The sequence below is a fragment of the Procambarus clarkii genome, chromosome 36, assembly GCF_040958095.1.
Source record: "Procambarus clarkii isolate CNS0578487 chromosome 36, FALCON_Pclarkii_2.0, whole genome shotgun sequence".
Lineage (NCBI taxonomy): Eukaryota > Metazoa > Arthropoda > Malacostraca > Decapoda > Cambaridae > Procambarus > Procambarus clarkii.
In genome coordinates, this window is record NC_091185.1 from 7,920,473 (window position 1) to 7,947,763 (window position 27,291).

Sequence of the window (27,291 nt, forward strand, 5' to 3'; positions counted from 1 at the left end):
TTAATCCGTTCCCCACCCTCCAAAATATTAACATACAATTACATTTTATACTGAATACAATGTTTTATTCTAACTACAATACAGTACCTAATTTGATCTTACCTTTATGGAGGGCTCTTGATGGCATATAGAAGATGGTGATGAATTGGGAGGAGGCGAGTTGTTACTGTTTGGAAGGGGAGTCCCCTTCCATTATCACATCAGGCAGTGATGTTTTCTCTGGGGTACTCTCTCTCCTACGTTTTGCCTGAATACCACTAGGACCTAGTTGTGGTTCAGTGCTTGTATGTCTCACTACAAATTTGTCAAGAGACATTTGTTTTTTCCTTCGTTTTAACATTTGTCTGTAATGATTGATGCATCACAGTGTCATTGAATAGGTTAAGGCAATGGCCTACTGCATCTTGATTTGGGTGATTCGTTTCAGCAAAGGTTTGCAATTCTTTCCATGCTGCACACATTTTCTTAATTGTTGAGGAAGAGATATTCTGTATTCTTGTTTCTGCTCTATGGTCATCCTTACATGGGTTTTCATATGTTGAGTCATACCACTGACTTTCCTGGGATTCATGGCGTGATATATAATAATTACTTTAATGTTCAAAATGCAAAAAATCACCACAAACGCAGAATTTCTTATAGGCGTGATCATCACTAAGCGGACAGCTGTAGTAAACTGAGGCAGGTCGGACCGTGTGACCGGGAACCACGCGCTCGGTCGACCCGAACGTGTACCAACAAATATCGGAAGTCGACAACACCATTGGATGTCGAGTCGCATTTTTCGATGAAATTTACATCGTAACTCAAAATTATCGTAAGTAGGGGCAATCGTAAGTCGAGGTGCCACTGTATACATGTATTGTTTAATTATGAAAATACTACTGGAAAACTATTAGTTAGAAACAGTCCTCATAATAATAACTGTGTCATTTACAAAATACCTTGTTAAGACTGTAATATGTTCTATGTAGGACAAACATCTGAAAATTTGAAATTTAATAATAGTGATTAAATAGCTTTCATCAGCAACAAAACTAAAACCAGAAAGACTGTTGAAGCCAGTTTGAAGGATACAGTCTATTAATTTAACTTTGATAATATAATCAAAAAATTAACTAACCAGCTCCCATGGTCCAAGGTCTTACTCCAGCACCCCAACTTGCTATATTGAGAACAACCACCGCCTCCATGTTGGGCAGCTCCACTTTCTGCTGGTCCATATACAAATCCAACTTCTGGTCTAAGTCTTTACATTCATGCTCAAAAACATCCTTGGTCCCAAATGTGAAGTAAATCATCTGTAAATATGTAAAACTGCATGGTTACTTTACATGCTCCATAAAAATACATGAATAATCATTTATATAATATAACATCTGCATTTTAAATATCTACTTAACCCCTTAACTGCGCTGCCTCCAAATATGACACCCTCGCAGTGCGCAGGAAATAAATTCTCTGGAAAAAATTTTTTTTTTTTTAGTGTCAAAAACCCTTCCTCAGTATGGGTATGTAAAAAAAAAATTGAAATTGTACTTACTTTGGCTGCTATGGGGTCCGGAAGTTGGGGCGTGACGTCATCATTCCCTGTGCACCCATGACATACGCTCCCAGGGCCAGTAGGGCTCTCGGGGCGGGGCGCGTCACAGACTGGGAGACGCCGATGCGAAGAGGTCCATGTCTGGGAGTCCGTACGTATGGCTGATCCAACGAAACGAGTCGTTGTCGACTGTCCATTCCATGGACAGGGGAATGAAGCGAGACAGGCCGTCCGCCAGGACGTATGACACTCCCCGAATATAAACCGCATGGAGAGCCAAACCCCGAGAATCCAGCAGACCAACCACTCGAAGGGACTAACCCTAAAGAGGCAAGGAACGAAGAGAACCCCCGCGGTTCAGGCAATAAACCACCGGAAAACAGTCCAAATAGAGCCGGATGGCTCTATTTGATATTTGCTTGTTTCCTAGGGATCGTAGGGAGTTTCTACCTCTGTTCATTTTTTGTTTTAGTTTCTTACCATGTGGGGTTTGCTTTGTTATACCTACTTTCCTGGGTGCCTAACCTCGGTCGATGGCAGATATGGAAAAACCTCAACCACAAGGGGGTTTTCCAGGGCCATGGCTCCCTGAAACCTCTCTGAAGGGGCCAGGTTCTGGCGCTAGTCCCTGGTAGGTCTGAACTCCAAAGCCAATGTCTTAGTCTAATATAAAGTACATTAGCTCCAGGGAGTCGTAGGGGCTCCCCAGAGAAAAAAGGTGTGGCTGATATTCATGAAAATATGGTATCTTGTGTAGAGAATGAAAAGACTCTTCTCAATCATTAACCACAAAACAACACTACGACTCGGCATTATGGCTCATCATGGAGTAGGGACAGGTCACATACACTGCAATAGATACAATATCCATGTGGGAAGAAAAAGAACTTATCAGCTTATACACACCTACTGCAGTTAACTAAAAATAAAACTTAAACAAATCACCTTGTTTAGCAACCGGTTTCTGCATATATAAAATGGTGACTGGCGGGCACGGTCAAAGTTCAGAGTGACGAGAGCATCCACACCAACACTGAGGTAGTTGTTCATGAAGCATTCCCGGGCAGGTATGCGGATTCCTGTTGAAAAGATACACACTAGTGGAATGCTACAGTTTATGTCATGGGCAAGCACTAGAATTTGGGAATTATTCAGTCCAATAGTACATTGCAATAGTATATATATTACTGGTTTAGCCAAAGCTAAAGATAGATACCCAAAAAGAATTAAAACAGTACCATTCCTTTACAAACTTTTTACAAATAAATTTATGATTTTTTTTCCAGTCTTTCATGACTTTCTGAAAAACATAAAATATCACCAAAGTAAGGAACAAATGCTCTTAGCAATAATCACCCCACAAAGATTTATGGTCTACACACAATATATGTGTAGACAATATGTACAATATATGTACAATAATGCACAACATATGTACAATATGTACAATAATGTACAACATATGTACAATATGTACAATAATGTACAACATATGTACAATATGTACAATAATGCACAACATATGTACAATATGTACAATAATGTACAATATATGTACATATATATATATATACATATATATATATATATATATATATATATATATATATATATATATACATATATATATATATATATATATATATATATATATATATATATGTATATATATATATATGTCGTACCTAGTAGCCAGAACTCACTTCTCAGCCTACTATTCAAGGCCCGATTTGCCTAATAAGCCAAGTTTTCCTGAATTAATATATTTACTATAATTTTTTTCTTATGAAATGATAAAGCAACCCTTTTCTCTATGTATGAGGTCAATTTTTTTTTATTGGAGTTAAAATTAACGTAGATATATGACCGAACCTAACCAACCCTACCTAACCTAACCTAATCTATATTTATATGTAAGGTTAGGTTAGGTAGCCAAAAAAAGCTAGGTTAGGTTAGGTTAGGTAGGTTAGGTAGACAAAAAAACATTAATTCATGAAAACTTGGCTTATTAGGCAAATCGGGCCTTGAATAGTAGGCTGAGAAGTGCGTTCTGGCTATTAGGTACGACATATATATATATATATATATATATATATATATATATATATATATATATATATATATATATATATATATATATATATATATATATATATATGTCGTACCTAGTAGCCAGAACTCACTTCTCAGCCTACTATGCAAGGCCAAATTTGCCTAGTAAGCCAAGTTTTCATGAATTAATTGTATTTCGACTACCTAACCTACCTAACCTAACCTAACCTAACTTTTTCGGCTACCTAACCAAACCTAACCTATAAAGATAGGTTAGGTTAGGTTAGGTAGGGTTGGTTAGGTTCGGTCATATATCTACGTTAATTTTAACTCCAATAAAAAAAAATTGACCTCATACATAATGAAATGGGTAGCTTTATCATTTCATAAGAAAAAAGTTAGAAAAAATATATTAATTCAGGAAAACTTGGCTTATTAGGCAAATCGGGCCTTGAATAGTAGGCCAAAAAGTGAGTTCTGGCTACTAGGTACGACATATATATATATATATATATATGATTCAGATTCCTTCTGAAGATGTATTTAATATACGAAAGTACTTAAGGAAATTCCTGTTTCATTTTCCTCCGTGGTCTGACATTGTCACATTCTTAATCACGTGTTTATTTTCGTGATATACACACACACACATATATATATATATATATATATATATATATATATATATATATATATATATATATATATATAAAATGTCGTACCTAGTAGCCAGAACTCACTTCTCTGCCTACTATGCACGGCCCAATTTGGCTAATAGGCTGAGTGATTTTCTTTATTTTCAATATATTTTTTCCAATTAGTTTCTTTGAAATACTATTATTATATTATGTTAGGAACATAAATTATTGACTTAGTTATAGTAGTTTAGGTTAGGTTAGGTTAGGTTAGGTTAGGTTAGGTTAGGTTAGGTTAGGTTAGGTAGGGTTGGTTAGGTTCGGTCATATATCTCCGTTAATTTTAATTCAAATTGAACAAAATTAACTCATAATGAAATGGATAGCTTTATCATTTCCTAAGAAAAAAATTAGAAAAATATATAACTCAGGAAAACTTGGCTTATTAGGCAAATCAGGCCTGCATAGTAGGCCGAGTACTGCACTCTGTTTGCGAAAGTGAATTTTCTTATATTTCTTCGGCATCTGCGTTTAGCTAGTTTAAATCTATGACCTCTTGTTCTTAAAGTTCCAGGTCTCAGGAAACCTTCCCTATCGATTTTATCAATTCCTGTTACTATTTTGTATGTAGTGATCATATCACCTCTTTTTCTTCTGTCTTCTAGTTTTGGCATATTTAATGCCTCTAACCTCTCCTCGTAGCTCTTGCCTTTCAGTTCTGGGAGCCACTTAGTAGCATGTCTTTGCACCTTTTCCAGTTTGTTAATGTGCTTCTTAAGATATGGGCACCACACCACCGCTGCATATTCTAGCTTTGGCCTAACAAAAGTTGTGAACAATTTCTTTAGTATATCGCCATCCATGTATTTAAAAGCAATTCTGAAGTTAGAAAGCGTGGCATAGGCTCCTCGCACAATATTCTTTATGTGGTCCTCAGGTGATAGTTTTCTATCTAGAACCACCCCTAGATCTCTTTCTTTATCAGAATTCTTTAAAGATTTCTCACATAATATATAGGTTGTGTGGGGTCTATGTTCTCCTATTCCACATTCCATAACATGGCATTTATTAACATTAAATTCCATTTGCCAAGTGGTGCTCCATATACTTATTTTGTCCAGGTCTTCTTGAAGGGCATGACAATCATCTAAGTTTCTTATCCTTCCTATTATCTTAGCATCATCAGCAAACATGTTAATATAATTCTGTATACCAACTGGTAGATCATTTATGTAGACAATAAACATCACTGGTGCAAGAACTGAACCCTGTGGTACTCCACTTGTGACATTTCTCCAGTCCGATACATTGCCTCTGATCACTGCCCTCATTTTTCTATCAGTCAGAAAATTTTTCATCCATGTTAGAAGCTTACCTGTCACCCCTCCAATATTTTCCAGTTTCCAGAACAACCTCTTATGTGGAACTTATGTGGATGTGTGTGTAGTGAGGGGTTACTCACGTTCTTTCATCAAATTCCTGTTAATATAGGAGAACTCTGTGTCTATGCTTAATGCACAACTTGCCTAAACACGCAAGAGAAGTTATTCAACTTGAATTAGGTGCCCTGTACGCCAGATGCATAGTGCTCCTGGCAGTATGGGTTCGAGTCACTTCTGGGGTGTGAGTTTTCAGTTGCATGTATGCTTGAGGACCATTCAGCCTTGTTCGCATTTGTGTTCTTCACGTGTGCCCCAAAGAATGAGGTGATTTGATAAAATACTATGCCCAAGATTACCTTCAGAGTAATCTGATGGTAACTCCCGGAGCTAACTCTCCACAGAGGAAAGTAGAGGGACCTACCTGAGAGGCGGTCGCTGCTCACTCCGCAACTCAAAGTCGAGACAAACGGCTGCAACTGCCGATCCAAAGCGACACAGGCCCGACTAGGCCCAGGACAGCGCACGAGATAATGAGCAGCCAGGACCCTGCTCGACCGCCCAAAACCCCGCGCCTGAATGACAGCCCAGGACATGTTGCCAAAAACAGCGGCAAGAGCCGCGAACTTGTGAACATGGACATGGGAAGAGATCGCAGGCCAGCTAGCTATAATAATCCTGCGGACAACCCAGGAGACCCGCACTCGCAAACAGGGAAGGAGGGAAACCGAATCAACCCGAAGCGTGACCCAGGACACAGAAGCCGTGGCACACAATGAACGATGGAGGGTCGCCACCGGACACCAAACTTGAAGCACCCCCGTCCAAAACAACCGAACATCAACAACCCAAGGACCCCCCGGGAAAGCAGTCGTCTCATTCTCCGTCAAAAAAGGAGACTGGCGCAACGAACAACCCCATCATCATGACTGATGGAGCAGAAAACTCCTGTGCCAGAGGAGAGCAGAAAGCTCACTAACCCGACCTCCAGAGGGCCAAGGCCAACAGAAAAAGAGCCTAGGAGAAACAAACCGGAACCGAAGGGGCCACAACTAACCGAGGAGAAGATAAGAGCACTCTGTCCAATGACCAGGACCGCTCAGGCGGTGCATGAGCAGGCCGGAGGTGAAACAACGCCCGCGGCAGCCTGCTAAACACAGCAGAAGTAACCTCAATACTGAAAGCAAGCTGAAGCGGCTCCACCAGCGCTGCACGATACGAGGCGACAGTATGTGGTAAAATGATGACCCTGAACCCCCAAAAGAGAAGGACAAGACCACGCCAACAAAACACAGAACTGAAGAAGGGGCAGAAGGAAAAAGGAAGGACCGCCAAAAACCCCCACACTGCCGCCAAGAAGAAGAACGCAGGTGGGACACCATCAATGAAGCCACCTGAGCAACAGAAAGTGAGAGACCTGAGGCATAGCCGAACCAGCCCCGCCATGGACCAACCGAGCCGAGAAGAGTCGGAGCCGCGGGAAGATCTTGGGTGTGACGACCGAGCAGGAAGATCCAGAAAACCGAGCCGGCAAAGGAGGTGGAACGTCTGCCAGACAAAAACGTCCCAACACCAGCGAGCTCGCCAGGAGGTCTGAGACCACGGCCCCGACTGAGTCTCTAGGAGAGGGATCCCACGAGACGCAGAAAAGCCAACAGGCAGGGGAAGGCCAGGAACCAGAAAACCAAACCTGGCAATCGGAGCGAAAAGGCACAGCAACAACTGCCGATGCAACCATGGACATCGTCAAGAGAAAACTAGAAAGTCATCTCCAATGAGTGCCGGACCAACCGGGCTGTGTTGGGTACGCTGGCCCACGGGCCGCTCCAAACAACAGCCCGGTGGACCAACTCCCACAAGCCAAGCCCGACCACGGGCCAGGCTTGGGGAGAAGAACTCCCAAAACCCCATCAAGCAGGCATCAAGCAGACGACGGGAAGGAAGCTGCATGAAACTAGGAGACAGAAGAACTAGAGGGGACAACACCACCACAAGCAAGACTCCTCAGATGAAGGAAAGGGAAGATAAAGAACGTCCCAGGGGACACAGGAAGAACGGATGCCCAAGGAACAGGAGAGATCACAAAGGACTAGTGTCAGGAGGAGGAGACAAATGGAAAGCAGGAGGAAGGGATGAGCTGGAGGCCAACCCCCCCCACACAGCGTCAAGTGGAGAGACGACAGAGCCCAGCAGGCTCAGAAAGTCGTACAGAAGTCAAACAACAGGTGAGAGGAGAGACCAAAAACCCCGAGCTCAACTCCCGTAAACACAACTAGGCGAGCACAACAAGGTAAGCACAGTAGCCATGCATATGGCCGGTAAGCGACAGAGGAGCAGGACGAAAGAGTGAAAAGCTCAACCCCTCTAGCACAACGAGGTGAGGACAACCAGGGGAGTACAGAGAAGCCAACGAACCTGGAAGTACTAAGCCAGGTACTGCAAGGCAGGCAAGGAATAAGTGACGCAGAGAAGGCAATCATAACAATGAGCACAGAGAAACACAGAAGGCCCCAGGAGGAAAACACCCAAGGGCTAAACAAAACGCCACAACCAAACCCAACATGCACCCTCGGTAACAAAACCGCATCAAAATGGCACCTCATAACATCCAGACACAGGAAAACGTACCTCATAACAGTCACCACCACCATTGTACCACGTAATCCGTGGAGGTGGGGGCCCCGGGACTAACTCAAGCATGGGACGGAGATGCCTACGAGTGGGACTGGATGGGTACAATGAGGAGCAGACCCGCAGGGGCAAAGAGATCCCCTGCAGGCACTGGTGGCCTGCTGTTCCCACATTCGCACTCCAAAAACCAAGAATCAATGCCTGGTTGAAAGACGCCAGATCGCATAAACTCACCTGCAGAACGGAGGCACGAACGTGTCACGACACAACGTAGCCGAGAAGATGCCGGGAGCACAGCCAGGGGAAGAAAGCCCGAACCGCACACCCAGAAGGGGAGGGGAGAGGCGAAAGAGGTGCCCCGCACCCATAACATGGAGAAAACCCCGGCATCCGCCCTATAACCGCAACCCAGAACACCCCAGTAGCTACGGGGCAAGGACTGGAGAAGCGAGAAGAATGAGAGGCGAAGCACGAAAGAGAAAAGGACGCAAAACATGAGCACTCGTGCACACCGCCCAGACCAAAACAATCTCCCATGGCGCACAACCCGCTCGGCGGGAAGGTGCCCAAAAGGACTACTGCTCAAGTAGCCCAAACAGCCCGTGACCTGAGGGATGGGCGCAGGGGCAGAAACAGCCCAGCTCACGGGAACCGGAGCGAAAACAGGAAGCAGCGACATACATATCCGGTGAATGTAAGGAAGACAAGGACCGAACCAGCAACCCAATTGGGCTACAAGTAGCCCAAACTGTCACCCCTGGACAAGGAGTACGTAAAGAAAATGAACAGTGCTGAGACCGAGGGCGAAGAAACACACAGGAACAAAAGAGCGAGACAGGACCAAAACCCGAATAAACCCGGAAGGGGACCAACAAGCCCAGAAAAGACCGGAGGGAAGCCACACATTCCAATAATACGGGAAGTAGCGAAAACCTTCCCAAACCTTCGAGAACACCCACAAGCAAGCAGAAACCACAGACCGTAAGGACCCGGATGCAGGGTGGAAAAGGGGGGGGGGGGGGGGAAGACAAGGAGGCATGGAAGGAAACCGAAGCAACCAACATCCCCCAAGCTCCATCACCAAAACAGGGCAGCCTCGGGGCTTCCGGGGAGCAAACAACCTAGGGCGTTGCCAAACCGAAGCACGATGCACAATGCCCGTGCTGCCTGCACCCCACATAGTCGGCATAAAACTGGGTAAGCAAGCCACAAACAAGCAACAAAACTCGTAGGACTCGGGGTCGAAGGTGCCACCGACCCCACAGGCAGCAGACGGAGGCAAAACAGTGAGAGTCACCCTGAAACAAGGGGACAGAGCAACCCTCGAACTCGCACAAAGTGAGGGGAGACCCCGGGGTCACATCCATCGGACCCACGCGTTTCTGTGGGGATTCCCAGGGTCCTAAGCGTTTACTTGAAGAGGACTCACACTCAGGTAATTCCAGGCAGGGTACTGCTAACTGGCGCCCAAAACTACCAAACAACTTTCTAAGAACTGAACTCCCAGGACGTGTACACTCACGGGGACCTAGCAGGGGGAAGCACCAGAAGAAGGAAGAGTACTCAGTACACAGGGGGGCAATACTTGTGTAAAGGAGGAAATGTATATGTTTATCTCTCAGAAAGTTCGGTAATACGTTTATTGCTTGTGATGTGTGTCTATGTATGTATTAACACGATGTACTGAACGGCGTGAGAATAGCTTGAGCTACCTCATCCCTTTGTGTGTATTTTACCTCAATAAACTTATTTCAATTTCAATTTCAATTTCAGGGGGCAAGAACCAAGGCACCCCCCCCCATCCCCCACCAGGCAGAAAACAAAAAGAAAAAGAAAACCCCTCAAGAGGACAGCGTACCCAGGCAAAAAATAGCCAGCCGCTATGATAGGTGAAAACTAGCTGCGCAGTACCCTGCGCCCTGCCAGTGTAAACTGTTCCCAACCCCCAAGGCGAACCAGGGAGACAGAACACCGAAGCACACAAGGGGCTGCCGAAGACCAAGCAGTAAACGGCCTAGCAGGGGCAGAACCCAAGGAACTTGTGGAAGGAAATCCCAAGCCCCAAGGGCAGTACTTACAGGACACCTAGGGAAGGAAACCCTAGGCGCATGCAGCCCAAGTACTGTACTGAAGAAACACTCCCGGCTCATGCACCACCTAGAAGACAGACACCACACTCTAGGTACAGTGCTGAAACAACCACCGGAGCTGGAGCACACGACCTCAGCCTTTAGCATCAGCCTTAGAACTGGGGGTGGATAGCCGGCGTGATGGGTCTGGGGCTCCCCCTTTCCCTCTCCCGGGGAGGGGGGGGAGCTGCGTGGACAGCGGCGCTGCGATGTGTGACGTCATGATTGTTTGCTCGTTTATTTTAGGAGAGTTCTATCCACTTGTTCGGCTTGTGGTAGCAATTTTCACCAGAATAGGGTTGTTTTGGAACGCTTACCTTTCTGGGTGCCTAACCTGGTCGATGCCAGACATAGAATGCTTTCAACCACACGGGGGTTTCTATAGGCCATTGCTCCCCATGCCTCTTCTGAGGGGACCAGGTTCTGGCTCGTGGTTCCCGGTAAGCCCATAGAACTCCATACACATGACTGATGCCAAAGTCTGACATTAGCATATCAGCCTAGTAAGCTCCGGGGAGTTGAACGGGCTCCCCCCCAGAAAAGAAGCCTATGGTGGGTTTCAGGGCTACAATTGCACCAGAGGTGGTCACCAGGCATATATGCAACTGAAAACTCACACCCCAGAAGTGACTCGAACCCATACTGCCAGAAGCACCATGCATCTAGTGTACAGGACACCTTAACCACTCAACCATCACGACCGGACAAAAGATGATGGTAGCCAAGGCTATTTCCCCATCATCCCGCCGGCACTCTGATGGTAATCTTGGGCATAGTATTTAATCAAATCACCTCATTTTTGGGGCACACGGGAGAAACACATGTGTGTTCACGTGTGTTCCGCCGCCTGTGCCGTATCTACAGGCGGCTTCGGCTAGTTGCTGTCCTATGTCCGACTTGTTGGTTCTCCGGGGGGGGGGGGCCTTGTGGGGGTGGGGGACCTACCGGAAGGGTCGTGCCAGGCTCCAGGTTCTTCCCGTCGTGGTAGGCCTCTTAGAACACCTTTATCTCTCTCACCCGTCGTCTGCCTTCAGCCAATGCTGTGTGTCTGATGCCGTGGTGGTATGGTAGCTGTCTTCAGTACACCAGTATATCTTTATGCTTTGTATTCATTGCTTACAGTTTATTTTTGTATTAATGTCATATTATCTAGTTCACCTTTGCATTACAAAATAGCCAAGTATTTTCAAGTGCCAATTTTGTTCATTAATATTTCAGTAAATTGTTTTAATTATTTATTTGATGATTTTAATTGGTTTCCAACTGTGACTCCACACTGCAAGGCCAATAGCAGCATATTTTTTTATTTATGGGAGGGAGAATCATACCATCTTGGTTCAGTATAGCTGCGATACCACAACCCATCACATCTTACACTCATCTTCTGAGTCAGAAGATCAATTTTCATCTCGAAGTGAAGAAGGGAATAGTGGCCGCCTCACACCTGATGGTTCGAGGGCTGCAATGTTGTTGCCAGTAGATCTGCTCTCATTGTTATGTACATCACCAGCATGTATGATGTTGTTATTTTGGAGAGACCAATTCTTATACACATGTACTCAAAATTCAGTAGTGACCAAATGATTACTTTGTGGAACTGGAGCAATGAGAGGTTTCTCTGTATCAGTTGTGTAGTACTTGTATAACACAAAAGCATTATGCATAGCCATTTGCAGAATGTAGAACGTGATTTCTTCATCCACTTGTGACATTTCCATGTGAAATGATATTTGACCATTTGGTCGAAGACGCAATGGAGTGAAAGTGAACCCCCGCAAAGAGAGCACCAAAACCTAAGCATGATCAAAGGGGGCCCAAGCCCCCAAGGTCAACTCCTCCCCAGCTCCTGGAGCCTCCAAACCAGGCCCCGGGGCAGAGTTGTCCTCCACATCCTCTACCCTTGAAGAAAATGCAGAGTCCAGGGAAAAGGCAGAGAAGAAGGGGGTCCGCTGGTAAGACCCAGAAGCCTCGGCCGGAGGAGCAGGTTCGAATGTCTCCGTCGAATGGGGGCAGCTCCTAAAGCCGCCCAAATTCTCATCACCAACTAAACCCAGCCCCGACTCCGAAACCCTCAGACGTTTGGGAGTCGGGTGCAAGGAAGAAAGATGGGAGGGGGAAGGAAGCAGGGCAAACAACACCAACCAGGAAAGGACTTTGAAGCGCAGACGGAACCAAAGTCGAAGCGACTAACGCCCCCAAGTCCGGGTCTCTATAACCAAATTGGGGCAGCCCCGGGGCATCCGGGTGGGCAACGAACCTAGTGCATTGCAGCAAACCTAGCATGCAATGCTGATGCCACCTGTACCCAAACCTCAGTGTCAATAAAAAATGGTAACTGGAGTATGAGCAGAGAACACGACTGTCAAGACATCAGGTCAGAGGTGTCGTTGACCCAACAGGCAGCATGACGGAGGCAATAACGATGACTGTCACCTGGAGACAAGGGCACAGAGCAACCGTCAAACTCGCACAAGGTGAGCTGGAACTCAGAAGATGCATCCATCGGTCCACTAAGCCTCTGTAGGGATTTCCAGTGCCGGCAGGCTGACTGCTACGGAAAGCCCAGGCAAGAAACTGCAAAACTGGTTAATACCAAAAACTACCAAGGGGGGAACTGAACCCCTGCAACATGTACAATCACGGGGGCCTGGAGGAGGGCCACCAAAATGCAAAAAGTGAACCAATAGCCAAACAAGGCAGCCCCATCCCCCCCAGGCAAGGAAAACAAAAACAAAAGAAAAATCCTGCTAAAGCACAAAGTCACCAGAGGAACAAGAACCAGCCGCTGCGTAGGTAGGCAAGCTGTGCAGTACCTTGTGCCCCTACCAGCAAACAATACTACTTCCTACCCATACTCAAGGCAAAACAAAAGCCAAGAAAACTCCACCTGCCCAAAATTGGGGTAAATACGAAGCAGCAAAGACCGCTATGGAAGTGGTTCAGAAAAGCTCTATGGAAGGTAACCCTAGAGCAAAAGAGTAGTACTTACTTACAGGGCGCTTAGGGAAGGGAGCCCTAAGCACATGCAGTCCCAGTTCACTTAAATTTCTCCTGACCACCATACCCCACACAGCAGAATACACCACTAAGGTCATGCAGGCAAGTAACCGAGGCCAGAGTCGAAGACTGCCCCAGAACGCATCAGCCAACAAACTGAGGTATGAGTAGCCGGCGCGGGGGGTCTAGGGCTCCTTTCCCCTCCCAGGCAGGAGAGGGCTGCGCGGATAAGTGCCACAGCGGCGGTGTAGTTTGTTTGCTTGTTTCTTTGGATGTTGGAGGAGTTCTGCCTCTGTTCGTTCTTCGATTGTAATTTTCTTACCTTGTGGGGTTTGTTTTGTTATACAGAGCACCACTTTGTTTCCGAACTTTAGTTATCTGAAACTTCCAGTTTGGGGTTGGGGAGTCATGCTACCCGAACAAAGTTTGGGTAGGAAGGGGTCCGCCAAGCGTCACGCCGGCTTGTGGTGGTGGGTGGGAGATGGTCCAGTTTGCCCACTGTGACTTCACAGATTCACGGCCTATTATTCCTATTATTTTGAATTGTCATAAGGCTGGAATGTTCATTCTGTGCTTTTGTTTTACATATCTGCACAATCAAGAAACATCTGTGCACCATGTCGGCTCCAAATGCACGCATTGCGTCAGTGATGGCTGACTGGTGGGTGGATGGATGAGGGAGCTTAGATGGGAGGCAGTATGAGAGTGAGGGGGAGAATCAGTGAGAGAGAGGGGGAAAATTAGTCAGAAAGGGAGGGAGAGAGAGATGCTAGGAGGGAGGGGGAGGTAGGGAGAGATGCTAGGAGGTAGGCAGGAAGGGACCGAAGAAGTGAGAATTAGGGAGGGAAAGGCAGGCAGGCAGGCACAGGCTGGCTGGCTGGCAGGCAGGCAGGCTAGCTTGCAGGCAGGCTGGCTGGCAAGCAGGCAGGCAGGCTGGCTGGCAAGCAGGGAGTGAGTGGTAGTCACGCGGTTGAACCGTGTGACCTTTGAAAGAGAGTATGGGATGTAGGGGGGCGGGTGGTTTGTCGGTGGTAGGGGTGGTGGGGGAGAGACCGGCTCATTCCCGAAGATAAGCCTAACACACACTACCCGTTAGCATGATGGCAGGCAGGCAGGCAGGCTGGGAAGGAGGCAGGCAGGCAGGCAGGCTGGGAAGGAGGCAGGCAGGCAGGCAGGCTGGGAAGGAGGCAGGCAGGCAGGCAGGCTGGGAAGGAGGCAGGCAGGCAGGCAGGCTGGGAAGGAGGCAGGCAGGCAGGCAGGCTGGGAAGGAGGCAGGCAGGCAGGCTGGGAAGGAGGCAGGGAGGCAGGCAGGCTGGGAAGGAGGCAGGCAGGCAGGCAGGCTGGGAAGGAGGCAGGCAGGCAGGCTGGGAAGGAGGCAGGCAGGCAGGCTGGGAAGGAGGCAGGCTGGGAGGGAGGCAGGCAGGCTGGGAAGGAGGCAGGCAGGCTGGCTGGGTAGAAGGCAGGCTGGGAAGGAGGCAGGCAGGCAGGCTGGGATGGAGGCAGGCAGGAAACGATATATGGGTGTTGAAGTGAACCGTGAACCGTGAACCATGTGACCTTTGAGTGCGTGTGTGTGTGTATGGGTTTGGGGTGGGGGGTGGGGGAGGGACCGGCTGACTCCGTAAGCCTAGCCACACTCCACAGACCTGTGACCCAGATTTGTTTCTAAAATTTACAGTACATCATCGTATATTTTTGGCAGGATGTGCCTGCAGGCTGGCAGGATGTGCCTGCAGGCTGGCAGGATGTTTCTGCAGGCTGGCAGGATGTTCCTGCAGGCAGGCTGGCAGGATGTTCCTGCAGGCAGGCTGGCAGGATGTTCCTGCAGGCAGGCTGGCAGGATGTTCCTGCAGGCTGGCAGGAAACATCCAGAGGATGTTTGCCAGACGTCTTAATTAATCAGTTAGGAACAATTAAGGACTTTTATAAAGCGGATCAGGACTTCTCTTATTGGTGAGTACAAACAAAATACGGTAGCATTTACGCTATGAACCTGTCTATTTTTTCCCCTAGAGTTTTTTCACAAATTTTTTGGAACAATTTCTTTTTACATTTCTAGTTTATTTTTTTCCCTCTATTTCTCCTATACGAACTTACATGTCTCGTCCCCAAGAGGTTCGGAAACCAAGTGGTGCTCTGTACCTACCTTACTGGGTGCTAATCCCGGTCAATGGCAGACATGGCAGACCCCCAAATAAAAGGGGGTTTACATAGGCCAATGCTCCCTTTGCTTCTCTGAGGGGGGCCAGGTTCTGGCTCGTGGTCCCTGGTAAGCTGAACTCCAATTGACTAATGTGCCAGACTAATATATCGCATATCAGTCCGATAGCTCCAGGGAGCCGATGGGGCTCCCCACAGAAACAGCCAAGAGCGGCAAACTTACAAACGTCATGGGGTATAATGATAGACTGCAGACTGGCTAGACTTGACACTGTGGACACATGAGAAATATGGGCCTTGGAACAGGGATCTGAGGAAAAGATCAGTCCATAAGGAATCAACCACTGCTCCTTCTGCACTGCTATGAAGGTAGTGACTGAGAGCCACCACTGGACACAAAATATAATCCACCCCTATCCGAACCAATCTAGCATCAACAACTAACGGACCTCTCCGGAAACCAACTCACTCCTTCGGAAGAAAAGAAGGAGCCGGCTGTAGACGAACAAACCTTCCCCCAGGACTAAAAGAACAAAACCCTCAATGCCGAAATAGAGCATGAAGCTCCTCAACATGACAACTGGAAGCCAGAGACCAAGAAAAGGCTTTGAGAAAGTCTTTGACAGAGAACAAGACCCAATAGGGGTTCCCTCCATAAAAGAATACTTACCAAGGTTCCAGTTTGAAATAAAATGAACCTTCCATCGGTCCAATTTTGCTGGTTTTGCAGAGTTTACTTCTTGCAGGTATTCTACTATATCCACATATCTTGAGTGACCTTCACCAAAGCCAAGTATGCGGGAGAGATCATTGCCTGTTCCAAGTGGCAATACAGCAACCAGAGGACTTTTCTGAAAATACACACCAATATCATATATTTGATGCTTAGTATACAGAATTCAAGAAAACTTTAAATTTCTGGATATAAATACAGTGGAACCTTGATACAGTAAACCTCATTTTGGCATCTGGCATCAGTAACGGGACTGAGCGGTCACCATCTTTGAAGCCAGGAGATCCAGGATGCTACCTGCTGGTGGCTCTGCACACTAGGGGGTGTTTCATACCCAGTTTCAAGTGAAATAAATTCATTTTGTTTAGAATGAATCATTTGTAATGTCTGTTGACTGTTTTGGTGCTTTATTTTCATGAACCATGCAGTTGTCTGAATTGTTTCACCTACTTTTTGGTTGCTTTCCTGGTAAGGATAATCGTAACAATCCCCTGCTTCTTGGTCTCTTTGTAGAGGCTAGGCTCTGGTCTCTGGTAGGCCAACGGGATGCTTATAACTGATGCGACTTAGTAATGGAAAGTTATAGCACTGACATAGCTTCAGGGAGGAATCAAGGCTCTCTGAAGAACAAAAGCTACAATACTACTTCACCTTCTTTTTAAGCCATTAATAATTCTAATACAGAACAAAACAGTTTAATATTTGTAATTTTAATATTTAATAATATTTAATATTTTAAATCGATTCCTGCACTACGAAAGTGTTAACACTTTCGTGCACCTGGCGCGCGAGCCCCAACCCACCCCAAGGTGGGCCTGGCGTTTTGTGGGAACGTGCATCTACATAAACATATTTACCCTTTCCAGTGTTCTGACCTCAATTTTCGAGCTACATCGTTCATTTTGGCATCAAATTGTTTGCAATCTAAAGGCACGCATTTCAAATTTAGTACCATAATGAGCGATGTAGCTCAAAAACTGAGATTAGAACACTGGAAAGAGTACATATGTTAATGTGGATGCACGTTCCCACGAAACACCAGGCCCAAATGTAAATGAAATTTAAAAATATATTTTTAATTTTGGACACTCAACAACACACAAGTATTTATAATCTTTCCAGTGTTCTGACCACAATTGTCGTGCTATGTCATTCATTTTGTTATCAAACTGTTCGCAATCTAATGGTGAGCATTTTAAAACTAGTCCCATAATGATCGGATAAAAAACCGGTGTTGAATGTAATGAAAAGCCATTTTCTGGGTGAGCCCCGGAGGCTCCCTGGAGCTTATCGGGCTAATGTATGTTATATTAGACCGGGACATTAGCTAAGGAGTTCAGACCTACCAGGGACCAGCGCCAGAACCTGGCCTCTTCAGAGAGGTTTCAGGGAGCAATGGCCCTGGAAAACCCCCTTGTGGTTGGGGTTTTCCTTATCTGCCATCGACCGGGGTTAGGCACCCAGAAAGGTAGGCATAACAAAACAAACCCTACATGGTAAAAAGCTAAAACAGAAAACCGAACAGAGAGGTAGAAACTCCTTACACTCCCTAGGAAACAAACAAACAAACAAACAAACAAACAAACATCACATTTTACTGCCGCGCCGATCATCCGCGCAGCCCTTCCCGCCCCGAGAAAGGGAGGGGGGAGCCCCGAACCTCACCACGCCGGCTGCCTAGCTTCAGTTCGGAAGCTAAGCTTCAACCAAAGCGAAAAAATCGCCGACCGGTGGGAGGGAGGGCTGCCAGGGAGCCTCCGGGGCTCACCCAGAAAATGGCGTTTCATTACATTCAACGCTGGTTTTCTGTGGGGAGCCCCTACAGCTCCCTGGAGCTTCATACCCAAAGAGAAGGAAAAGAAAAGGCTAACCCGGGAGGCTGCCGCCACAAACTCCGCAACGCGAAGCCGAGACAACAGGTTGCAACCTGCGACCCAAAGCAATAAGAACGCACAGGAGCAGACGCGCATAAAGAATGGGCGGCCAAGAACCTGTGAGACCCTCAAATCCCTGCGCTCGAAATGAGCCCTAGACGTCACCAACACAGCAGACAAAGCTGCAAACGTCCGAACAGCACGGGCTCAAGAACAGACCGCAGGCTGGAAGACTGAAAAACTCTGCAGACGACCTGGGAGACCCGAGCCCTGAAAACAGGGAACGAGGGGAACCGGATCAAACCAAAGTGCATCCCCAGACACGGTACACAGGTAATGGCATAAAGTGCAACCGGACAACACAGAACGCACCCCCGGCCAAACCAATCAAGCATCAATAACCCAAGAACCCCTCTGGAAACCTGCCATCTCGACCATCGCCAGGATGGAGAAAGGCTGCACGTACAAATCTACCACCAGTACCAAAGAGCAGAAACCTGAACCAAAGAGGTTACCACAAACAGAGGAGAAGATAAGAGGGCACCCTGATCAAGGACCAGGATGGCTCAGGCGACGCATGAGCAGGCCGGAGGTGAAACAAAACACGAGAAAGCATACTACCTCAGGGCTCTGTCCTGGTATACCTCAGGGCTCTGTCCTCGGACCTCTGTTGTTTATAATATATATAAATGATTTAGATTCAGGTTTGAGTAGCAACATTTGCAAATTTGCCGATGATACGAAAATCGGTAGGGAAATTAATTCGGAGGAGGACTCACTATTACTTCAAGTTGATCTAGATAGGGTTTTGAAATGGTCAAAGGATTGGCAAATGCAGTTTAATGCTGATAAATGTAAAGTTCTGAGGCTAGGTAATGATGATAGAGTTACAAGATACAAGCTAGATGGTGTTGAGATTGCGAAGTCGGATTGCGAAAGGGATCTGGGAGTTATGATTAGTAAGAATTTAAAACAAAAGGATCAATGCATGAATGTTCGTAATAAGGCGAATAGGACACTGGGATTTATTAATCGCAGCGTTAGTAACAAGACACCTGGTGTGGTTCTTAAGCTCTGGTTAGGCCCCATTTAGATTATGCAGTTCAGTTTTGGTCGCCGTATTATAGAATGGATATAAATTCACTTGAACGTGTCCACCGTAGGATGACTAAGTTAATTCCCCAAATTAGAAATCTTTCATATGAAGAAAGATTAACAAAGCTTAAGTTGCATTCACTGGAAAGGCGAAGAGTTAGGGGTGACATGATAGAGGTTTACAAGTGGATGAATGGACATAACAGGGGGGGATATTAATAGGGTATTAAAAATATCAACACAAGACAGAACACGAAACAATGGGTATAAATTGGATAAGTTTAGATTTAGGAAAGACTTGGGTAAATACTGGTTCAGTAGCAGGGTTGTTGATTTGTGGAACCAATTGCCGCGTAACGTGGTGGAGGTGGGGGTCCCTCGATTGTTTCAAGCGCGGGTTGGACAAGTATATGAGTGGGATTGGATGGTTATAGATAGGAGCTGCACATATGGGCCAATAGGCCTTCTGCAGTTACCTTTGTTCTTGTTCTTATGTTCTTATACGGAACGGGGCAGATGTGACGTCCACCCTGCACGCATGCCGGAGCAGCTCCGCCAGCGCTGCACAAAACGAGGCGACAGTAAGAAACATCAAATAACTGTAGTCCTGAAAACCCAAGAAAGACAAGACAACCCGATGCGAAAGAGAAGACGACCTACGAAGAGCAAGAAAAAGATGCATAGAAACACCAGGAACATCATACTGTCCCCAAAACAAAGCTCGCAGGTGGGACACCATCAACAGAACCCCCTGATCACCACAGAGATGGCAATACCCGCGTCAAAAAACCAGACAAGGAGAAGGCCGAGTCAGTCAAGAACAGGACCGGTCCGACTTGCCGAAAGAGGCGGAGCCGCAGGAAAATGCCCCGGGTTCGGACACCTATCAAGCATCGTCTGAAAATAAAGCTGGGCCGGCCTCCAAGGGACCATGAGGACTACTCTCTTGGGAATGGGCTGCAACCGAGCCAGAAGCCGAAGCAACAGCTGGACCAGGTGAAGAGGAACAGGTACCCTCACCTCGACCAGTCCTGCCGAAAAGCATCCACCGTGAATGCCTCGCAGGCGGGTAAAAGCGCCACATAAAATGGGCGACGCCTAGACCATGCCGACTCGAAGATGTCCATGGCCAGGAGTCCATACGTCTGGCAGAGCCAACAAAACGAGTCGGCGACGACTGGCCAATCCATTAACAGAGGAATGAACTGATATAGGCTGTCCGCCAGGACGTAGGACACACCCTGGACATGAACCTCACGGTTAGCCAAACCCCGAGAATCCAGCAAACGAGACACTCGAAGGGACCAACCCCAAAACCAAACATCTAAGAGAAACCCTCTGGTTCTGGCAAAGAACCGCCAGAGAACAGTCCGAATGGAGCTGAATATTAGAGCACCGAGTGACCCGAACCCTCTGAAGCGCAAACCAGACAGCCACGAACTCCCGAACCGTGCTGTAAGCCCGACGGACGGACAGACCACACCATCCCCAGCCGACCTGGTGAGCACTGGTCACAAAGCCCCAGCTGAGAGATGAAGCGTCTGTGAACATATCGACCAAAGGCTCGGGGAGGTGCCAAGGCACGAAACCCCGAAAACCCCAAAAAACCAGCGTTGAATGTAATGAAACGCCATTTTCTGGGTGAGCCCCGGAGGCTCCCTGGAGCTTATCGGGCTAATGTGTGTTATGTTAGACCGGGACATTAGCTAAGGAGTTCAGACCTACCAGGAACCAGCGCCAGAACCTGGCCCCTTCAGAGAGGTTTCAGGGAGCAATGGCCCTGGAAAACCCCATATGGTTGGGGGTTTTCCTTATCTGCCATCGACCGGGGTTAGGCACCCAGAAAGGTAGGCGTAACAAAACAAACCCCACATGGTAAGAAACTACAACAAAAACCGAACAGAGGTAGAAAACTCCCTACAATCCCAAGGAAACAAGCAAACAAGCAAACATCACACTTTACTGCCGCGCCGATCGTCCGCGCAGCCCTCCCCACCCCGGGAGAGGGAGGGGGGAGCCCCGGACCTACCGCGCCGGCTGCCAAGCTCCAGTTCGGAAGCTAAGCTTCAACCAACGCGAAAAAACCGCCGACCGGTGGGAGGGAGGGTTTCCAGGGAGCCTCCGGGGCTCACCCAGAAAATGGCGTTTCATTACATTCAACGCTGGTTTTCTGTGGGGAGCCCCTACGGCTCCCTGGAGCTTCATACCCAAAGAGAAGGAAAAGAAAGGGCTAACCCGGGAGGCGGCCGCCACAAACTCTGCAACGCAAAGCCAAGACAACCGGTCGCAAACCTGCGACCCAAGGCAACAAGAACGCCCAAGAACAGACGCACATATGGATGGGCGGCCAAAAACCTGTGCGACCCACAATTCCCTGCGCCCGAAATGAGCCCGAGACGTCACCAACACAGCAGCAATTGCTGCAAACGTCTGAACAGCACGGGCGCAAAGACAGACCGCAGTAAGAAGGAAAACACTGCGGACGACCCGGGAGACCCAAGCCCTGAAAACAGGGAACGAAGGAACCGGATCAACCACAGCGCATCCCCAGGCACGGTACGCCGGCAACAGCAAAAAGCACAACTGGACAACACAGGACGCACCCCCTGGCCAAACCAAACAAGTACCAATACCCCAAGAACCCCTCCGGAAAGCAGCCGTCTCGACCGTCACCAGGACAGAGAAAGGCTGCACACCAATAAAGCTACCACCAGTACCAAAGAGGAGGAAACTGAAACCGAAGGGGCTACCACAAACTGAGGGGAAGAGAAGAAGGCACCCTGAACAAGGACCAGGATGGCTCAGGCGACTCATGAGCAGGCCGGAGGGGAAACAAAACGCGAGAAGACGTAATAAACGTCATACAGTCTCCAAGACGAAGCTCGCAGGTGGGACACCGTCAACAAAGCCACCTGAACACCATAGAGATGGCGATACCTGCGTGAAAATACCAGACGCGAAGAGCCAAAGAGAAGGCCGAACCAGTCACGGACAGGACCGATTCGGCCTGCTGAAAGAGGCGAAGCCTCAGGAAAAACGCCCCGGGTACGGACACCTATCAAGCAGCGTCTGAAAAGAAGGCCGGGCCGGCCACAGTGGAACCATAAGGACTGTTCTCGTGGGAATGGGCTGCAACTGAGCCAGAACCCGAAGCAACAGCTGGACCGGGAGAAGAGGTACAGGTACCCCCCACCTCGACCAGGCCTGCCGAAAGCCTCCACCGTGAAGTCCTCGCAGGTGGGAAGGGCGCCACAAAACGGGCGACGCCTAGACCACGCCGACCCGAAGACGTCCATGGCCAGGAGTCCATAAGCCCAACAGAGCCAACAAAACGAATCGGCGACGACTGGCCAACCCACGAAGAGGAATGAACCGAGACAGCTGTCCACCAGGACGCAGGACACACCCCGGACACGAACCACACGGTTAACCAAACCCCGTGGTTCCGGCAAGAACCACCAGAGAACAGTCCAAACAGAGCTGAATGGTAGAGTACCTAGTGACCCAAACCCTCCGAAGCGCAAACCAGACAGCCATGAACACCTGAACCGGGCTGTGAGCCCGACGGACAGACAGACTCCATCAACCTCGGCCGACCTGGTGAGCACTGGTCACAAAGCCCCAGCCGAGAGACGACCCGTCCGTGAACACATCGAGCGAAGGCTCGGGGAGCCGCCAAGGCACGGAACCCCGAAAACCCCAAAGAGGAAGCTGGTGACGCAGCACCAACACCAGATCCCCAGAGGAACCCAAGGAATGCAAGAGGCGGAAGTGGAGTCTCCGTAGGAACCAACCGACGCCGGAGCCAAACCCGACTCCGCGGGCAGACAAGCACGCCGAAGTGCAAACTCCCGCACAACCGCCCAAGCAACCGCTGAGCAACCCGGGACCCCCTCCTGAACAGCCAAAGGCGGGACCACAGCCACAGTAACACTTCTGGAGGGAAGACAATGAGGGGCCCAAGAGCCTGAAACAAGGCCCAGGTCCGAACCCGGGACGGAAACAGAAGGTAAAACCTCCAGATCACCAGGAAACCAAACCCAGCGATCTGGAAAGAACCATCCCCTGGCGAGCAGACAAGCAGACTGACTGGGAGCCCACTCCAGCCAGTCGTCGAGGTAGGCCAGACACCGAATCTCAGACGCAGTCAGGGCACTAAGATCCGGTAAAGATGCAAAGAGTATACAAAGTGCCCTTCACAAAATAGGGAATGCAATAAAAACAGCAAACCTGAAGCCCCACCACCAAAGCATTGTATGACAATCATATGAAGACATATTATGACATATGACAATCATTATATGACAATATGACAATTATAATCAAAGCATTATATGACAGAGTGCTGGGAAGACGGGACACCACGAGAGTAGCTCTCATCCTGTAACTACACTTAGGTAAGTACACATAGGTAATTACCAACCGTGCTAGCCCCAGAAAAACTGGAGAGGAACGTGCCAAGAAGTGACCTGGAGGTCCAGGTCCACCATCCATGCACCCGGCCCTAACAGAATCCGAACAGGAGACAACAGTCCTCCGAGCAGGGCAGAGGATCCAGGGCGCAGACGGAAGTAGTCCAGAAGAACTGCAGACTGGAAAAGCTCATGACTGCAAAGAGCAGACGGGAAAAGCTCATGACTGCAAAGAGCAGACGGGAAGCCCAGAAGGATGGGGCGGATCGACCACGCCCCACGCACCCACGAAGAGGAAATGACGAAGCGCAGGGAAGAAGCCCACCCCGCCAGCTCTGAACCCCCCCCAAGGGGGAGAAGCCGTCCTCCGACGCCAGCAGAGGCCGGAAGACAACCCAAAGCGCCCACCAACAGCGGGACCAAGCGAGAGGCAACAGAGCAAGCTGCTCCCCCAGCGCCCAGTCAACAGAGAAGGGAACAGAACCCCTTCAGAAAGAAAAAGTACACTACCGAAGTCATGAGGAGAGACTACGGGAATGAAACCACACTTCGCTGGAAGAGGAAGTGAGGGGAGACCTGATCACCACATACAAGATACCCAAGGGAATCGACAGGGTTGAGAAGGACAGGCTATGTAACACAAGGGGCACACGCACTAGGGGACACAGGTGGAAACTGAGTACCCAAAAGAGCCACAGATAGAATTAGTTTTTTTTTTTTTTTTTTTTTTTTTGAGTGTCAGAATGGGAACGGGAAAGCACTAAGAAGTAATGTGGCGACTCCTCACACAAGTAACGAGGCTGACCCCCATACAATGTCACATGTAGACATGACAGAGCCCAAGAGGCACAGGAACCGATACACCTGGCTACAGGCCGAACCCCCAAACATACCAGCGATACAAAGATGCGAGAAACAACTACACGGCAGTGAGGAGAGAGGCAGAAAGAAATTTTGAAAAAGGGATTGCGGACAAATGTAAAACAGAACCAGGTCTATTCTATAAATTCATAAACAACAAATTGCAGGTAAAGGATAATATTCAGAGGTTGAAAATGGGAAATAGATTCACGGAAGATGAAAAGGAAATGTGTGAAACACTAAACGAAAAGTTCCAAAGTGTGTTTGTACAAAATGAAATCTTTAGGGAACCGGATACAATAAGAATTCCAGAGAACAACATAGAACACATAGAGGTGTCTAGAGACGACGTGGAAAAAATGCTCAAGGAGCTCGGTAAGAACAAAGCAGCTGGCCCAGATGGCGTTTCACCATGGGTTCTGAAAGAATGTGCATCTGAGCTCAGCATTCCACTTCACCTGATCTTTCAGGCATCCCTGTGTACAGGAATCGTAGCAGACGGGTGGAAACAGGCTAACATAGTTCCAATCTACAAAAGTGGCAGCAGGGAAGACCCCCTCAATTATAGACCTGTATCATTGACAAGTGTAATAGTGAAAGTATTGGAAAAACTAATCAAAACTAAATGGGTAGAACACCTAGAGAGAAATGATATAATATCAGACAGACAGTATGGTTTTCGATCTGGAAGATCCTGTGTATCGAATTTACTCAGTTTCTATGATCGAGCCACAGAGATATTACAGGAAAGAGATGGTTGGGTTGACTGCATCTATCTGGACCTAAAAAAGGCTTTCGACAGAGTTCCACATAAGAGGTTGTTCTGGAAACTGGAAAATATTGGAGGGGTGACAGGTAAGCTTCTATCATGGATGAAAAATTTTCTGACTGATAGAAAAATGAGGGCAGTAATCAGAGGCAATGTATCAGAATGGAGAAATGTCACAAGTGGAGTACCACAGGGTTCAGTTCTTGCACCAGTGATGTTTATTGTGTACATAAATGATCTACCAGTTGGTATACAGAATTATATGAACATGTTTGCTGATGATGCTAAGATAATAGGAAGGATAAGAAATTTAGATGACTGTCATGCCCTTCAAAAAGACCTGGACAAAATAAGTATATGGAGCACCACTTGGCAAATGGAATTTAATGTTAATAAATGTCATGTTATGGAATGTGGAATAGGAGAACATAGACCCCACACAACCTATATATTATGTGAGAAATCTTTAAAGAATTCTGATAAAGAAAGAGATCTAGGAGTGGTTCTAGATAGAAAACTATCACCTGAGGACCACATAAAGAATATTGTGCAAGGAGCCTATGCTATGCTTTCTAACTTCAGAATTGCATTTAAATACATGGATGGCGATATACTAAAGAAATTGTTCATGACTTTTGTTAGGCCAAAGCTAGAATATGCAGCTGTTGTGTGGTGCCCATATCTTAAGAAGCACATCAACAAACTGGAAAAGGTGCAAAGACATGCTACTAAGTGGCTCCCAGAACTGAAGGGCAAGAGCTACGAGGAGAGGTTAGAAGCATTAAATATGCCAAAACTAGAAGACAGAAGAAAAAGAGGTGATATGATCACTACATACAAAATAGTAACAGGAATTGACAAAATCGACAGGGAAGACTTCCTGAGACCTGGAACTTCAAGAACAAGAGGTCATAGATTTAAACTAGCTAAACACAGATGCCGAAGAAATATAAGAAAATTCACCTTCGCAAATAGAGTGGTAGACGGTTGGAACAAGTTAAGTGAGAAGGTGGTGGAGGCCAAGACCGTCAGTAGTTTCAAAGCGTTATATGACAAAGAGTGCTGGGAAGACGGGACACCACGAGCGTAGCTCTCATCCTGTAACTACACTTAGGTAATTACACTTAGGTAATTACCTGAAGGTGTATCGTGAAGGTGTAAGAAGGGTGAGGGTGAAGCTGGAGGAGGCAGAAGTCACACTGCAGCAAGCTCCTGGAAATATCGAATTACCTAAGTATTGGGAGCAGGTTGAGGGCTACAGTGGTGTCCCAGGTTACATAAAGGTTCAGGGAAGAGTAAAAGCAAATAAAATACAATAAACAAGTAAAAGTGAGTGAAAATAGCCGAGTGGAAAAGTTTGTTTTGGTCTAGAACAAAATCAAAGATGGCCGCCGCCACCACCCCCACTGAGAAGGTAGACACACCATCAGATGATGGTTTCAAAGGATTCTCAACACAAGATATAAGGAAAGGAGGTGTTCTTGGCAGGTTAGAGATAATTGAGGACATGCAAAAGAAGTATGAAGAAAAAGTGCTTAAATTAGAAGAGGACAATGGAGCTCTTTGGAGTGAGCTTTGCACTCTAAAAGGGAGTATGCTTACACAAGGTAAGATTATTACTGCATTAACAGACAAGGTAACAAATCAGGAGGAGCAAATCAAGGAACTAGTGAAAGAAAATGAGGCATGGAAAGTGAAGTGTGGTGACTTTGAAGAAATAAACAAGAAGATAGACTCATATGGTGAACAACTCCAAGCAAGCCTAAGGGCTAACATAGAGTTAGGTAAGGATCTCCAACTGGAAACTTCACTGACAACTCACATAGAGGAGGTGAATAAAGAACTAGAAAAGTATAAAGAAGAAATAAAAGCGACATATGCTCAAGTTGTAAAAGAGAAAGAGACTATCAAAGAAGTGTGTTCGGAAGTCAAAACCAGAAATGACCAGCAAGAAGCAGAAATTAGGCAAGCAATTAGGAAAGAACTGGTTACCAACAGTAAACTGGTACAAAACACTGCAG

At 47.3% G+C, this 27,291-nt stretch overlaps 1 protein-coding gene across 3 annotated transcripts in view; it reads right to left on the reverse strand.

Moving 5' to 3' along the window:
- Nucleotides 1-27,291, reverse strand: part of LOC123756087 (diacylglycerol kinase epsilon) — a 150,645-nt gene that overhangs the window by 14,001 nt on the left and 109,353 nt on the right. For all 3 annotated transcript variants that reach the window (XM_045739074.2, XM_045739075.2, XM_045739073.2), the window contains 3 exons: nt 16,197-16,377; nt 2,489-2,622; nt 1,124-1,301 (listed from right to left, as the gene is read on the reverse strand). In XM_045739074.2, coding sequence (XP_045595030.2) covers nt 1,124-1,301; nt 2,489-2,622; nt 16,197-16,377 — 493 coding nt within the window. The remainder of the gene's footprint in view (nt 1-1,123; nt 1,302-2,488; nt 2,623-16,196; nt 16,378-27,291) is intronic.